The sequence below is a fragment of the Triturus cristatus genome, chromosome 2_2, assembly GCF_964204655.1.
Source record: "Triturus cristatus chromosome 2_2, aTriCri1.1, whole genome shotgun sequence".
NCBI classification, from domain to species: domain Eukaryota; kingdom Metazoa; phylum Chordata; class Amphibia; order Caudata; family Salamandridae; genus Triturus; species Triturus cristatus.
This window is the reverse complement of record NC_140582.1, coordinates 1,009,723,956-1,009,740,154: the sequence shown is the minus strand read 5'-3', so window position 1 is coordinate 1,009,740,154 and position 16,199 is coordinate 1,009,723,956. Positions and strand designations below refer to the sequence as shown.

General features: G+C 51.3%; 1 protein-coding gene across 2 annotated transcripts in view; it reads right to left on the bottom strand.

Moving 5' to 3' along the window:
• WFS1 (wolframin ER transmembrane glycoprotein) overlaps window positions 1–16,199 on the bottom strand; it is a 397,666-nt gene that overhangs the window by 291,106 nt on the left and 90,361 nt on the right. The window contains exon 1 of one of the 2 annotated variants that reach the window (XM_085642443.1): window positions 11,735–11,798. The exons of the other annotated variant lie outside the window; for it this stretch is intronic. Within the exon in view, the coding sequence (XP_085498569.1) occupies window positions 11,735–11,795 (61 nt within the window). The 5' untranslated portion in view covers window positions 11,796–11,798. Of the gene's footprint in view, window positions 1–11,734; window positions 11,799–16,199 lie in introns of those variants that run through there. 2 annotated transcript variants of the gene reach the window in all.

Sequence of the window (16,199 nt, the reverse complement as noted above, 5' to 3'; positions counted from 1 at the left end):
CAGGCAGGGAAGCAAAGGGTTGCCCCTCAGGGGGGCGGCCGGTGCATACAGGAGGGGAAGTCGCGCCCGCCGTCTCAGCTCCCGCCATGTCCAGCGAAGCAGGGCTACCGTGTCCACATCCCCGGAGGGGCGGGACGGCCTTCCGTATACTGCCACACTCAGGGGTAAAGGGGCAGCGGCCGCCGTCTCCACTGCAATATGCGGTTGGTAAGGTGTGGGGAACACCCAGAAGTGCAGAAACTGCGCCTGCGCGCAGAGCGCATATAATGCCATGTCTGGGGCCCCCAGTCCGCCTTGTCGCAACGGGAGAGTAAGCAGCGCCCAGGAGGATCGAGCCTGGCCCCCAGCCCAAACCAGCGTCAACAGAAGTGACCGCACCCGTGTGTGGAAATGCGTCGTCAGGGGCAAGGGTACATTCACGAATAGGTATAAAAACTTAGGGAGGACCAACATTTTTACGAGGGCAATCCGCGCAACCAGAGACAGGGGGAGCTTATTCCAGAGTTCAACTTTCCCTTCCAGCCAGTCTACTGCCCTGCCGAAATTCAGCAACCACAAGTCGTTCAGGCTACGGCTAATCCAGACCCCCAAGTATTTGACCGAGTCAGTTTCCCAGCGCAGGGGATAATCTGAAGTTACCTCCAGTGTGGCTTCCGTCAGGGGGAACGCGACCGACTTGGACCAGTTAATCGCCACACCGGCCAGTCCCTCGAACCGCACGAATTCCCTCAGAAGCGGGCTCAGGTTCTCGGCTGGATTGGTGACATATAACGTCACATCGTCTGCGTACAGGGAGATCAGCAGGCTGCGAGAGCTGAAGCCTATACCCCGGGCGGTATGATGTTGGCGGACCCGAGCCGCTAGAGGCTCCATGGCAATGGCAAAAAGTAGAGGGGACAACGGGCACCCCTGCCTGGTCCCGCGTGATATGCCAAAAGGCTGTGAGATCAGCCCATTCACCCGCACCCGTGCTCTTGGAGCGGCATACAGGGGCCGTATCAGGTTTATGAAGAGGGGACTAAATCCCATTCTCCCAAGAATCCTAAAAAGGTAGGGCCACTCTAGCGAGTCAAACGCTTTCGTTGCGTCTAGGAAAACGACCGCCGCCTGTACAGAGGGGTGTAGGTGATGTAGGACGGAGAATATCGTTCTCAAATTGTGGGACGTGGCGCGGCCGGGGATAAACCCCGATTGATCGGGCAGCGCCACCATCGGTAACAGGGGTTGCAGCCTGTCTGCTATCAGTTTAGCGTAGATTTTGACGTCCACGTTAATAAGGGAGAGCGGACGGTACGAGTCCAGCAGTTGGCTATCCTTGTCTGGTTTCAGCAGCGTGATTATGAGTGCCTCTCGCATCGAGTCCGGCAGGGAGCCAGTCTCCTGGGCCTCCGCAAATACCGAAAGGAGCTTGGGGGCAAGTTCATCAACGTATGTTTTATAGAAGGTGGTGGTCAGGCCGTCCGGGCCAGGGGCTTTATGCGCGGGCATGCTCTTTATCACTTGCGCCACATCACGGGCGGTGAACGGGACATCCATGTAGCGGCGGTGGTGGTCGCTAAACCAAACAAGGGCGATCGAGTCGAGGAAGGCGTCTAGGGACCCAGGAACCGTAGTCTGTTTAGAAGTGTACAGGGATGAGTAGAACTGGGCAAAAGCAGTCAGGACTGCGTCGTGCCCGAGCCGGAGCTCACCCCCCACGTCCTGTATGGAGGCGATAAAGTGGGACTGCGCGCGCGGGGAAATCAGCCGCGCCAGGGTCCTGCTAGGCCTATCTCCCTCCCCGTAACGACGGGCCTCTGCCTGCTTACCCAGGAATTTTACCTCACGCTGCGCCTCGGTTTCGAACTCTAGGAGCTTGGCCTTCATTTGGGCCGCCAGTGAAGGCGACGGGTCAGCACAGAATCGTACCTCTAGGTCCCGTAGCTCCCTCTCCAATCTGCTCAGGATCCCGCGGATGGCCTTGAGAACCCCGGCCTGTCTGGAAATACACTGACCTCGAATCACCGCCTTAAATGCGTCCCAAAGGGACGCCTCGGTGGCCACTGACCCCGTGTTGGTCTCAAAATACTTCACAATGTCCTCCCTAATTTCTTCTGTGAAAGCAGAGTCTGTGAGTGCGTGCTGGGGTAGTCGCCAGGAGAACGCGCGGGTAGGGGCATCAGGTACGCGGATCCCCAGCAAGCAGGGGGCGTGATCCGATAGTGACCGTGCTTGAATGTCCACCTCAACACCCCAGGTCGCCACCTCCGGCGAGACCAGCCAGTAATCTAGTCGGGACCATGCCGCATGCTGGCTCGTTATGCAAGTCCCCACAGCATCAGCGGGGTGCCTATCTCTGCATATATCCGACAGCAGTCCCTCGGCCATGATATCAGAAATGACGTGTCGCGCTCTGATGTGGGTCGGTCCACCCGCCCCCCGACGGTCCATTGCGTCCACCAGTGCCACATTAAAATCCCCGCCTAGAATGATAGTGGAACAATCCCGTAACACAATCTGAGCCCATAGTTCCCTGAAGAAGCCGGGAGCATCAATGTTAGGTCCGTACACTGCAGCCAATACAATCTCCCTCCCCTGCAGCACCCCGTGTGTGATAACATAGCGGCCTTCCTTGTCCAATACAGTGTGATGTTCCTTCCAATCCAGCCCGGCCCGTATGAGTATGGCCACCCCTCTAGCATAATTCGAATAGACAGCGGAGTACACCCCTGCCCACCGTGAGTGTTTCAGCCTGTGTGAGGGAGAGGAGGAAAGGTGCGTCTCCTGCAGAAAGCAGATATCTATCTTGTGTCGGGCGAGATACCCCTGCATTAGCCGAGCTTTTTTGTAGTCCCCAAGCCCTCTAACGTTCCACGTCAATAACCTGACGGTCGTCATCCTATCAGTCATGTGATGTCTCTGCGCCCTCGCCCCTGCACTGTATCGCCAACCCAGTGTATAGTCCGTGCCCTGTGTGTGTCCTCAGTGTGTTAAAATGCCAAAAATCATATCCATCGTACCATAACATGTTAAACTGTAACAAGCCCAACTTCCCCCGCCGCCCCCCACCCTCACCAACCCCCCAAACAGGTTGTGACCGATCCCCAACATGTACACGCAAAACACATGTGCACATGTTACCCACAAACAATGGGAGATACCCCATGGGGCGTGGTGCACCAAACGTACTCCCCCCGCTTTCACAGGGTGGCTGCAACATAAGCAACCCAGAACACATCCGAGTCCCTTGTCCTGTCGAGGAGTCCCAGTTCTGGAGTTAAATCGCACATACCAGGGATAGGCCTCACTCGGCACCCCGGACCCCCGGATCTGGCCCACTGGAGCGATCACCAGCGGGAAGAGAACAACCCATCTCGCAAAACCCACATTTAACAGCATGGGTGGCCACGGCCGCCTACTCACGTCCCGGTCAATCATTGTCACTCAGGAGATCTTCTACCAGCTCCGCACGTGGCGACGTGCGTCTAGCCGCAGCTCCACCGAGCCGCTTAGCGAACTTCAACGCCTCCTTTGCCTCGGTGAAGTAGTGAGTTGTGCCTTCATATGTCACCTTCAGCTTGGCTGGATATAACAGTGCATATGGGATGGTAGCCTGTAGGAGCAGCTTTTTGGCGGGCAGAAATTCTTTCCGGGCAGCCTGCACCAGAGGAGTGAAATCCGGGTAAAAGGAGATGTGGTTACCTTTATGTTCGATTTTCCCCTTTTCACGTGCAAGGCGTAAGATGAGGTCTCTGTCTTGAAAGTTCAGGATCTTAGCCAGGATCGGGCGCGGCGCCGCCCCCACTGGCGGCTTCTTCCCCAGCGACCGGTGTGCCCTCTCGACCGCGAACATCAGGGAAAGCGCCGGATCAAAGAGCTCGTGGAGCAGCTCCGACACATAGAGCTCCATCTTGCCCATGCTCGTCGTCTCCGGGATGCCAGTGATGCGAATGTTGGATCTGCGGGACCTGGCCTCTAAATCATCAGTCTTGGCCCCTTAGGAATGCCAGTTCCTTATCCACAAACGTGAGGTGTTGTTTGGTCTCCTGTCTGAACTCACAGCATTCAGTGCGTTCGCTTTCCAGGCTGTCAAGCCGTGATTCGTGCGAGTCCACCTGTTGCTTGACTGATTCCAGCTGTGAGGCCATGGCGTCCAGTTTTGCATCAATACTCTTCAGGCTCGACCTCACCTCAAGCATCAGCGCGCGGTATTCACCTTCAGGCCCCGACCCCTGCGAGGAAGATTCCGCCGCCTCTTGGTCCGCCGCCTGCTGCTTGGCCTGGCGTTTGTGTTCAAATGTGAGCCGGGACTGTTTCGCCTCGTTTTTCCCTCCCATGGCGACTGGCCTGTCACAGTCCCCTGCAAGGAGGTGTCCGCTGGGGCAGACCGGTATGGCAGTGTTTCCCGGTCAGCGCCTCTCGCGCCGGGGCCCACCTACGGGGTGCAGCCTCCCCGCCTCCTCTGCACCCCTATGGCCTCAGATCGGTCGGAGCACAGCGAGTAAGCACACCCGCCAGCCAGGTCCCGTCTGCCCCCTCTTCGCCGTGCAGCGCGGGTGTGGTGCGATGGGCCCCGTGCAGTCCAACTGTCGCTCACCTGTGGCGCCGCATATAGTCACTCTGCCGTCCCCTCCGTTTCCGCAGGTGTCCACAGGAGCTCGACCGTCCCGGCCCAGCCGCCCTCAGCGCGATCAGGCCGCGTCCTCAAGCCGCCAGTCTCCAGGCCCAGCACAGGAACGATGCAGTAGGTAAAGGCTGCCCAGCGGCCCCTCGCGGCTCCAATCGCCCCCGGGCCGCTCTCAGCAGAGCCAGCGACAGCCTGTTGTGTGTGTCCAGCAGTCGCCACACCGCCAGCCTCATCCGCAGGCTATCCAGCACAGGCCGTCGCCCACACCTCAGCAGGTGTGTAGGGGCGCGGGCCAAGCTATCGACCAGTGACCACCAGGCGCCGCTCAGGTCAGTCTCCCGGCTACCTCCTCCGGTGTTCACAAGATGGCGCCCGCGCCGCCCGGGTAATCTCCTTCCACGGCCGGGCGCAGGCCGGCCCGGCAGCGCTCCACACAGCGCGGCAGACGTGGCACAGCGGCCGGGACCCCAGACGGTTCCGCTCCCGCGGCGACGGACTCCTCTCCTCCACTCGCTCCCGGTCCGTGGGAGCAGCCGGCCGCTTCACCCCAGGCCCGCACAGCCCCGGACTCGCGCAGCCGCAGTCAGCCGTCTCCAACCTTCGCAACAGCGGGCTCTCGCCAGAGGATCCACGCGGGCGGGGAAGACAGGGGCACAGCTCGGCTCCGCGGCTTCCAGCTGCCCCCAGACGATCGACGGCAGCGCTGCTCGATGTGCGACACCCTCCGGTTCAGAATACGGGACTTTTCACGTATTTGGGTAGGATTATTTCAGGATTTAATAGTGCAGCCGGCGGAGCTCGCTCACAGAGCGGCCATTTCGCTGCCCGGTTGGCCACGCCCCTAACAGAGCGAGTATTTAAGAGCATCATGTGCACCGTAGTAGTAGTGGGCAGTGTTAGACAAGCAGACAGAGAAGGAAGGTTTTCATCTGGAGCAGGGGGTTGCGCAATTAACAGAGGAAGGGGAAGGGAAAAGTGGCATTGCTCACACCTATGAGCCACCATCTGGCCCAAGGTGGAAAATCTAAGGCGACATTTTAAATCAGTATCAAGATTTAGAAGGGCACCTCTGGTATATTTACGCCGGGGGGGGTGAGGAGAAATATTAGCAGCTAACTTACAAGTATTACGGGTACAGGCATGGTCCAGTGCGTCCGAGGCGCGGACGGGCGCAGACTGGCTTGCCTTAGGCGCGCCCGCTGCGCGTGTCCGCTGCGCGCTAGCGCCACGTGCCTTTTTATCCCGTCTGTCATCAAGAAAGACTAGACCGCGCCTTGACAAAATGGCGGGTCTCCGTAATAGCAATGTCCCAACTTCCTGGTTCCCCCGAGATTTAAGGAGAGACAAGCCTTCAGATTCAGTACAATTTAAACACAGAACACAGAACAGCCTGGTTTAAAAAACATAAAATGAACTCATTTAGTTCAGTTTCCCTGTTTCCCCACATCAATACATCCGGTAAAAAATAATTTCAGAATTCGCTAAAATAGTGTGCAAATATCGCAAGTAACAGCAGTGCAAAATACAACGATTAAAAAGATAGCAGCAAGGTAATGGAAAGTAGCAGCAAGTTTGATTAAGCAGGTCCGCTGCGCGCTAGCGCCACGTGCCTTTTTATCCCGTCTGTCATCAAGAAAGACTAGACTGCGCCTTGACAAAATGGCGGTCTCCGTAATAGCAATGTCCCAACTTCCTGGTTCCCCCGAGATTTAAGGAGAGACAAGCCTTCAGATTCAGTACAATTTAAACACAGAACACAGAACAGCCTGGTTTAAAAAAAAAAAAAAAAAACTTGCTATCTTGTCCAAGATAAAATGAATCCAGTTTAAATGCATACACAGAGTTTATTACACACCAGAGTGGCAGTATTAAATGGGTAAAGGAATGTTGCCTGAGAGGCGATTAGTTAATGTGAATATAGAACATTTCTACAATCTGGAGTTGTCGAATTCTGGTCAAGTGTCATGCATATTATCCGAGGTCCTGGGGCGGGGGTGGAGCTCTGCCCATAAGTGGTTCCTCTGGGCATCATGAAAGTCTCCGGATATCCGAAGATTGACTCTACTAGAAGAATGGCTACGAGGGATAGACAGTTGCTCATTGCTAGAAGAACTAATCTACTGTGTTTGGGGTGCCCTCAAAGCAAGGTCATATATGCGGTGTGCTGTGCAATTGCATTCATATTTCTCCATGATGATATGCCTTATGTCACTCAGTCTGCTCGAGATCGCCTGGTATATTATTAGTACACTCTGTACGGACAAAAGATCTACTGGGTCTTTCGTTATTTTGACGAGTATTACATAAGATATTTGGAATCTGTATTATGTATGAAGCGGTTTAGAACAAATGTAAAACACAAATCTTTACACCATGTAGGAGGCAACCAGCAACAGATGCACACTTCAAGATAAATACTTTTGGGACACAAAACGTTAAAATGGGATTATGAGGAGTTGATTTAACTAATTTAGGAAGGAATTCTTATGTCTATCATTAATCACAAGGCAGCCCCTTTCTCCTATTTGTGTAATCAAGAAGTACAGCTGTCGTTTTTTGCAGTCACGGGAGAATTTTACAGATCTCCTCACTTCCAGATTGTGCTTTGCTTTCTCAATCTAAGTGCTTTGAAAGTTTGGGAAGAGAACAGAACATGTGATCTCACGATGAATAAACAAATGCAGTCTCTTTAAATTAAAAGTTGCGTGACATATGCTAGAAAAGCAATATGCAGCGCGGCACAGTAGTACCTGAGGGGCCCCCTGGTTCCCTGGCGCTCGGTGGCCCCCCGCGCCGCGGGGGCTAATGTTAAGCCACTGAGCATATGTCAAAAATGAGCAGCCGTTTTAGTCAGTCTCATTCTTAAACCCTGCTTTTCTCATCCGATTCTACTATCAGAGGGAGGAGTCATCAGCAACATCCAACAGGCAATGTTTAGTGGTCAGGTGCTTAGGTTCTTGGAAAAATGAGAAATAAGAATACAGCTGTTGACCATAAATATGGAAATACATTATGGAAACTGGGGGGTGAAAGTCACCACCTACGGTCGAGGAAGGTCTCAAGGGGTCATGTGAAAGAGCAGGTATGACAAAACTCCTTTGTGGAAGAAACATCACTTATTTTAGTGTGTGGCATAAGGCGATATGGCATAGTGTGCATTTAAAATAACACTTGACACCATAGGCACACTACAAAACAGACGGTCTAATAATCATACTGTACAGTGTACACCATATTCGGTGCAGTTTCGCATAACTGTTCTGAGGGAAGTAATTAAAGCACAGAAAACAAGGGAAATCCACTGCCAACAAATTTTGAGGGGTGCATACACACAGAGGCAAAACTACAAACACACATATGTGGACAGCAATGCACCTCAAATGCCCCAGACGGTAATGAGCATTAATAGACCCAAGTGGTAAGGCGGTTCCTAGCAAAAAATAAAAGCAGTATCACAGGAAAGGAGACCTTGTTCAACAAATATTTTCAATAGTCAAAAGGCATACTGTTGTACTTCTAGTGGCCCCAAAATGTCACGGTTTTGAATTGCTTTGGGAATTATATAAAATAATATGCAACTAACAATAAGCACATTCAGCATTACATCAACTAAATACAAGCAATGACAAAATCTATGGGTCCAGCTTTTAAAGTGAAATGTTGTTTTTTCAATATGGACCATGTATGTAGCACAAAGTCATTTTTGGTTCTTAGGAACATTTACCAATATCATTCAGCTCAATTGAACTTATTGCATGGAACCCTAACGAACTGTAAACAGTACTGATGCTACTTGGGGCTTCGTGTGGTGTCATTGTCAGTATTTTGGTAAAACAAAGTTCTATCCCTATGTTTTGTGGTGGGGTGCTGTGCTAGGTGGCAGGTGTTTTACTGTATGTGCAGAACCACTCTGTCCCAAATTCATCCTAACAGGGCAACCCCGGGTCAATGGGCATGATTCTACTAGTCCGAAAAGTCAAACACACATAGCTTTTTAACCAAAATCGCACCAGACAGGTCTAAAATCCTGGATCAAGGCCAAATGACAGACATCAATAACTAGCTGTGAACAGGTCCTATATTTCTTTACATTGCTTCAATTACAAAATACAATAAAAGCAGGTGTCCAAATAAAAAAATAAATGAATCAAGAAAAACCTAAAGTAGCATGAGTCACAGTTGTTTTGGACGGAAACAGAGACATGCTCTGAAACTCACCAGTTTCTGGTGGTCCTTGATGAGAATGATATCGAACAGATTAAAAAAATAGGTTTTATTTAAAGTAACGGGGCTATGTATGGGAAGGATAGCAGAACAAAAATTAGTCCTCTAATAACTTACTTGACCGAGCTACAAGAGCCAGACAAAATAAAAACTATCAGTGTGAATCTCCTGGTTATCTCAGAGGTTACATGTTCCTCACTGCAGAAAACTGGGCTATTAGTTGTGTGGCCTACAGAACTAATAAATAAACCACAATCCTCCTTACTGGAACCCAAGCACCCCATTTTAGCGCTGGACTCTCAGGGTAGAGAGGCAAAGCAGTCTAAGACCTACTCAGGGGAGGTGGTGTGGGCTAGCAATCGCTGTTCACTGGCAAGCACAAATAACACTCAAATGACTGTCCAGTCAGCATCTTTCTTTAGAAAAAGGAGTACATTTATTACACACATATTCCAAATTATGTTTTTTAGGCAGATGAAAAGTACCATGGATGATATTACCTAATCATCCCCCCCTCCTTAAAGGGGACATGCAAACGTATAAGATACATCTATAGGCTTGGTCAAAGGCTCAAGATGAACAAAAAGTATGTGAAAGACATCATTTGTAGGTTAATGCAATTCTATGTCCGGACCGGAGGCGAGGTTTATGCTTTCTTCCTTCGCTTTATTTCAATTAGCATTCATTTTTTTTCAACAAGTACAATAAAACTAGCATTCCCATGAGCACTTGGGAATACAGCAAACCTTCACAACCAATCATGAACCAACAGGCCAAAGCTCCATCTTTCTTCGCTGCTCGCAACCACAGATAAGTCCTGTTTTTCTTCTGCGGCTCCCTTATAACATAAAGTGTATTTGTAAAGCGTACGTTCACCCAGGGGTATCTGGGTGCTGAGTAACAGATGTTTATTGTTACCCACCTCAAAGGTACTCATTTTAATGGTACTCATTTTATCGACCTCAGACGGATAAAAGGCTGAGTACACCTGCCGGGATTTGAACCTGTGACCATGAGGTCGAACATTGGCTCCTACAGTGCACGCATTAGTCCACTAAACCACAAGACCTGGCTTAAGCATATGAATGGTGTAAATAATCCCGATATTGTGAGCGGGTTTTTAGGTCGAGCTAGACAGCGCATGTGCGGTCTCTTCGAGACCTGCTGTAATCTATCTATGCGCTTCAAGTCCACACCCCTTCTTCCTATTGGCAGCCTGCAATGTCAATTGTTCATTCTTTCTTTCCATTGGTTTAAGGCATGCATTTGTCATGCCTGTTTTACTGTCGTCCCTCCCCGAGAGCACCATACAAGTACAGTCTTACTCAAGTTAGTTTTATAGCGTTGCTTTTTTTAACTACTTTTTTGGTATTTAGCCTTCAAAAGGTATTCCTAATGGCCCGATCGCATTGTTGTGCTGCGCGCATGTTCTACGGTGAACGTGGAGGGTTCTCCTTATATCAGATCCACAGGAAATAGCAGACGCAGCCGGTAGGAGAGAAGGTATTTTTTTCTACTTATTTTTCCCCCCGTCGTTGCATCTTGCCCCGATTGTTGCCAAGTCCCCCAAGTCGCATCCTGTTCCTCGCACACTCTACGGTGAACGCAGAGGTTTCTCCTCTTATCGGCACCATAGGAAACAGCGCTCGAAGCCGGTCGGAGAGAAGGTATTTTTTTACCCAGTCATTGCATCTTGCCCCGATGGTTGTATCTCTCCTGCCCCGTCCCGTGTCGTCTTCCTCATTGTTTATTTAACGGGTTGCAGGCAGGATGGAACGTGCATGAGGCAATTATTTAGTAAACAATGTGGCAGGCAATAATCTTTGGGTACCCGTCCTTGTATCATACCCCGATCGTTGCATCTCTCCTGATCCTTCCTGTGTCGTCTTACTCACTATCTTTTATTTATGAAACGGGCTGCAGGCAGGACGGAATGTGCATGAGGCAATTATTTACTAAACAAAATGGCGGGCAATCATCCCTGGTTACACTTTTGGCGGAGAGGGATGTAATCTACGTCGCTGTTGTCAGCGCTTTACCACTTTCCCATTCTCTCTGACACCTCATAATCCATGTGTATTATGTAACTATATTTATTTAGTATGCTGCAGGCAGGATATCAGGACACGAATTCCAGAAAAAAGGATACCAAACCTCAGGAGCGAAGATATTTCTCCTCTCTCCCCTCAGGGCACGACCAGACTCGAAAAGAATCTCGACCTCTGATCTGCTGCCCCACGGGAAGGTAGGAGACAGCGTAGGACCACCAGGCTTCAAGGAGGGATGGCTGAGAAGTAGAGTTGTCAGGTGTGCGATTTCCCTATAGAGTTGTCAGGGGTGCGATTTCCCAGGGCGTTAATCTGTAAGCGGACTCTTCGCTCGAAGCAGTAGATTGACTAGTTCTCGAGGGCAGGTACTTTCCCAACAGAAAAGGCAGCCACTCTCGTAGGGGTAAGCACTACTCAGCGTAGTTACAGGTGGCTCCAATGTTCTCATGCAACCCAAACACTCGATAATTCCCAGCAACTAGGGAGGGGTTATCACAGCAGTAACACAAAGAGGAAAGTCCAGTCCCGCTTTGACAGCGAAATTGTAGTGGGGAGCAAATGAGTCCGACTCCCTCCGTGGTGGTGAAGAAGGCAGGGGTATGAAATCCTAGAGCTGTCTAAACGCGGGAGGCCAGAGGTGAAAAGGAAAACACGGACTGTAATCCGGGAGGGATGCGAAACCGGGAGGAGAGGAAGAACGTTCTCAGATACAAGAAAAGCCAAATAGTTGATTCGCTGGTCCGCGGGTTTTGCGGAGGAACGATACACTGTACTAAGAATCAGGCATGAAGAGATTCGGATCCAGAAATAGGCAATGGCAACACAGGTCCGAGCAGGACGGCAGCAAACGCGCTACCTGACGAAACTTCCACGGCAGGCAAAGGTCCGATGCACAGCTGCGGGGAGGCGTGGTCCATCCAAAAAGGAGGGATTGTCAAGCACCGGCATATCGGAGAGAGACGCTTATATCTCCGCCTCTCACATCAGGTGATCTCAGCAAGCGCACACAACCTCCTCCCCCTTCCCACTGCCTTCTAGGTAATGTAGTGCACCTGACTAACCACAGACCGGGAACGGGTTCTAACGTGTAACACAGGACAGAACATTTATTAATCAAACAACATGGCAGCCAATCATCTCTGGTAACACTTTTGGCCGTGTGGGTAATACTAACAGGTACTAAAATAAGAGCAAAGGGCTACGCCCCTTTAGCCACGGATTACTACCCTGTGCTTCGGCGGAACCTAACATGGCTTTCACTCAAAAAGTAACACTACAGTTCCCAACATGGTGGAGCCAGGACTGGGACCAGGTGGGACGGTGTCTCTATACTATGATCCCCTGCTTGTGTTTTCTTTTTTTTCGGCAGTGTGCTTGTTTGCCTTTTCACACATTTGAAGGGGCGGCTTTGGCCGCCCCTTGTGCGTTTGCCATTTTTAAACCAGAGGAACAGTAAGAGGGTTAATTATTTCGAGTAATAGAGAGTAAGGCTACCTGTATATCTTCAGCCTGTTTCTCAAAACGGACATTTGGCAAAAAGTCACAATGCACCCACATAATTAATACTGGAGCAAAAATTGCCAGTAGTCTGTTGCAGAGGTGTTTTTTTGCAGTTTTATACAGCACCAACGTGGCCTAACAGCATTAAAGTGACATGAGCACCTGAGACCAGAAGGTCAGATTTCTATTAGGCACAAAGAGGGTTGTTCAGAATCATAGACTGGCCACAATCACAAGATGGTAAGCCGATGCTATAACTCAAACTTTGTTCCCCTGTTTCACGGTCCACAGCTTCCCTGTGGAGGACCAGCATAAATCCATCCCATCATTCAAAATCGCAGAGTGCCTGCATTGTGACACATGTCTCTTAAGGGGCAGGGTTCATAATTCCACAACAAGTAGCAAACTGTGATTCTGATATCGTCTTTGGGAGCTCTATCTGCGTCTTTCAGTGTCTGAAGCCTTTACGAGGAGAGTGTGAGCTGGTAACTTTGGACAGCTTGAACAGAAGGATGAAAATCTGAGCTGGCCTTGCCAGGAAGTCAACTCGCTCAGCCAGCTTCAAGCACTTGCAGGCTCGAAGGCAAAGGAAGCTTATGGTGCTATTACATGTACTGTAACTGTGTTATTGTGTGTGTAAGGGGACCTGGCACTGCTGCTACCTGTGCTGTAATGGTTCTGTTCATGTGGGGAGTGTTTGCACTACTGGTAATTTTGCTATGAACTTGCGCTGTACATGTAATTTTGCATTGCTGCTGTCCATGCTGTACCTCGCCTGTGTGTTTTATTGAAGCTTGCCAAGATTTCTTTCAATAGACACAGGCCAAAATATTTTTTTTTGGCACCGCTTGTTTCCCTCTCCCCTGGAAGTACTACTAAGGGGGCAAGGAGCCCTGTGAGATTCCTCTCTCAGCAAATGCTCCATGGGCGAGGAATGCCTCAGGAAACTGAGCGCAATACTTGTATGTGACCTTTTACTTAGTGCTGTTTTTTTAACCAGAAAATGAAGCCAAAGCCACTTGCAGTTGGATTCCAACTGAAATATCCGGATTTCAAGGGCCGCAGTGTAAACACCAGATCACAATAATTGTATCTGATTTAATGCAACATCATTGTGATCTTTCTGTGTTGTATTTTGTAGGACTTTTGATCCATGTCAGTTGTATCTTTACCAAGCATTTCTTATATGCTTTGGATTCTGGTGCTTGTGCCGCCCCCACCCAGGAGGAGGCCTCGCCATCGCCCACAAGAGCACTCTCCGCCTCACCACCTCCAGCGAAACCTTCCCCTTCGCCGAACACCTGCACTTCAGATCCAGACCACCCCCAAAGCCACACTCCAAGGAACCCTCGTCTACAGACCCCCCGGCCCCCGAACACCCTTCGCCACCACCATCACCGACTTCATCGCACCCCACGCCATCGCCTCAACAAACTACATACTCATTGGAGACCTGAACTTCCACCTCGACAACCCCAGCGACCCCCAACTAAACTATCCTTCGTGACAACCTCACCAGCATCGGACTTAAACAACTCGTCAACACACTGACCCACAGAGCAGGACACACCCTCGACCCCATCTTTGCAGCAGGAAACAGCGTCCAATTCAGCCACATAACGCAGCCGCCATGGACCGACCACCACTGCATACACTTCGCCATCAACAAACCGAAGGCACCCAAACCAGTCCCACGCCCACAGCGAAGGAACTGGAGCAAGGTTACAGACGAGCAACTTAACTCCACCCTCACCCGAGACAACCACACCTGGGCACCGGACTCAAACAACGCAGCCAGAGAACGCCACACCTGGATCTCCAACTGCGCAGACAAGCTCACCTCGCTACGCAATCCCAACAGACAGCGCCCCAGGAAAGCCGCCTGGTTCACCACCGCTCTCCAAAAATCCAGACGCGCCTGGAGAAGAACTGGAGAAACACCAAGACAACCGAAAACCACACCACCTACAAGAACGCCATGAAGGACAACCACAACCAGATCAGAGCCACCAAGAGGAACTTCATCCACAACAAAATCCTGGCCAACTCTAAGGAACTTTTCAGTGTCATTCAAGAATTCACCAACCCACGCAGCGAAGCCACAGACATCACCCCATTCTAAGACCTCTGCGACAAGCTTGGAACCTGTTTCCACCTCAAGATCAAAAACCTCTACGACAACTTCATTGACAATCCACCAGGCTCCACAGACGGCCCCCGCACAACAGAAACACCAGCCAGCCCACCATTTCCAACTGGACACCGATCACGGCCGAAGACACCACCTCGACCATGAAAAGCATCCACTCGAGGGCCCCCACCGACCCCTGCCCCCCTCACATCTACCACAGAGCCGCGGCCGACATCGCACCTGAACTACAACGCACCATCAAAACCACCTTCAAAACAGGCACCTTCCCAGACGACTGAAAGCACACAGAAGATAGACCCCTGCTCAAGAAGCCCACAGCTGACCCCACCGACCTCAAGAACTATTGGCCCATCTCGCTCCTCCCCTTCGCAGACCAAGTTGCAGAGAAAACAGTCAACAGGAAACTGACACGATTCAATGAAGAGAACGTCGTCCTTGACCCATCCCAATCCGGATTCCGAAGCAACCACAGCACAGAGACTGCCCTACTCACCGCCACAGACGACATCCGCACCCTCCTGGACCAAGGCCACCCCGCAGCCCTCATCCTACTTGACCTATCAGCGGCCTTCGACACCGTCTCCCACCGCACACTAGTTGCCAGACTACACGGCGCAGGCATAAAAAGGAACAGCCCTGGATCCGATCATCCCTCACCGGAAGAAGCCAAAGGATCAGACTCCCACCCTTCCTTTCCGACCCCATGAAATTCACCTGCGGAGTCTGACAGGGTTCATCCCTTAGCCCCACCCTCTTCAACATCTACATGGCCCCCCTAACAGCCATCGTCTGACAACACGGCCTCAACATCGTATCCTACGCGGACGACACCCAGCTCATCCTCTCACCTCACCAAAGACCCCACCACTGCCAAACTCAACTTCCAGAAAGGACTGCAAGACGTCACAGTCTGGATGACCAGCAGCTGCCTGAAGCTCAACGCCGAGAAGACAGAAGTCCTCGTCCTCGGTACCACCCCTCAGAAGCCCACCTACCCCCTCAGACCATGCCAAAAACCTCGCATCATACTCGACTCGTCACTCACCATGAACCGACAGGTCAAAGCCGTCACCTCCAGCTGCTTCAACACCCTCCGCATCCTCCAAAAGACCTTCAAGTGGATCCCCCCTGAGTCAAGGAAGACAGTCACCTACGCACTCATCACCAGCAGACAGGATTATGGGAACGCACTGTACGCCGGCATCAACAAGTCCCTACTCCACAAACTCCAGACAATACAGAACATCGCCGCCAGACTCGTCCTCAGCATACCCTAAGACGAACACATCAGTCAACACCTACGAAGTCTCCACTGGCTCCCCGTGGAGAAAAGAGTCACTTTCAAAATCCTCACTCACGCCTACAAATGCCTACACACCAACAGACCCAAATACCTCAACGACAGAATCAACGTCCACGTACCCAAAAGAAACCTCAGATCTTCCAACCTCGCTCTGGCCGAAACCCCACGCATCCACAGAGCCAGAGCAGGCGGAAGATCCTTCGCTCACATTGCAGCCATGACCTGGAACGAGCTTCCGGCAGACATCAGACGTGCCCCCTCCTTGAACACCTTCAGGAAGACCCTCAAGACCTGGCTCTTCGGCTAAACAGATCTGCGGACCCCCCCGCCGCCCCCTTCAGTGCCTTGAAACGCTCATGGGTGAGT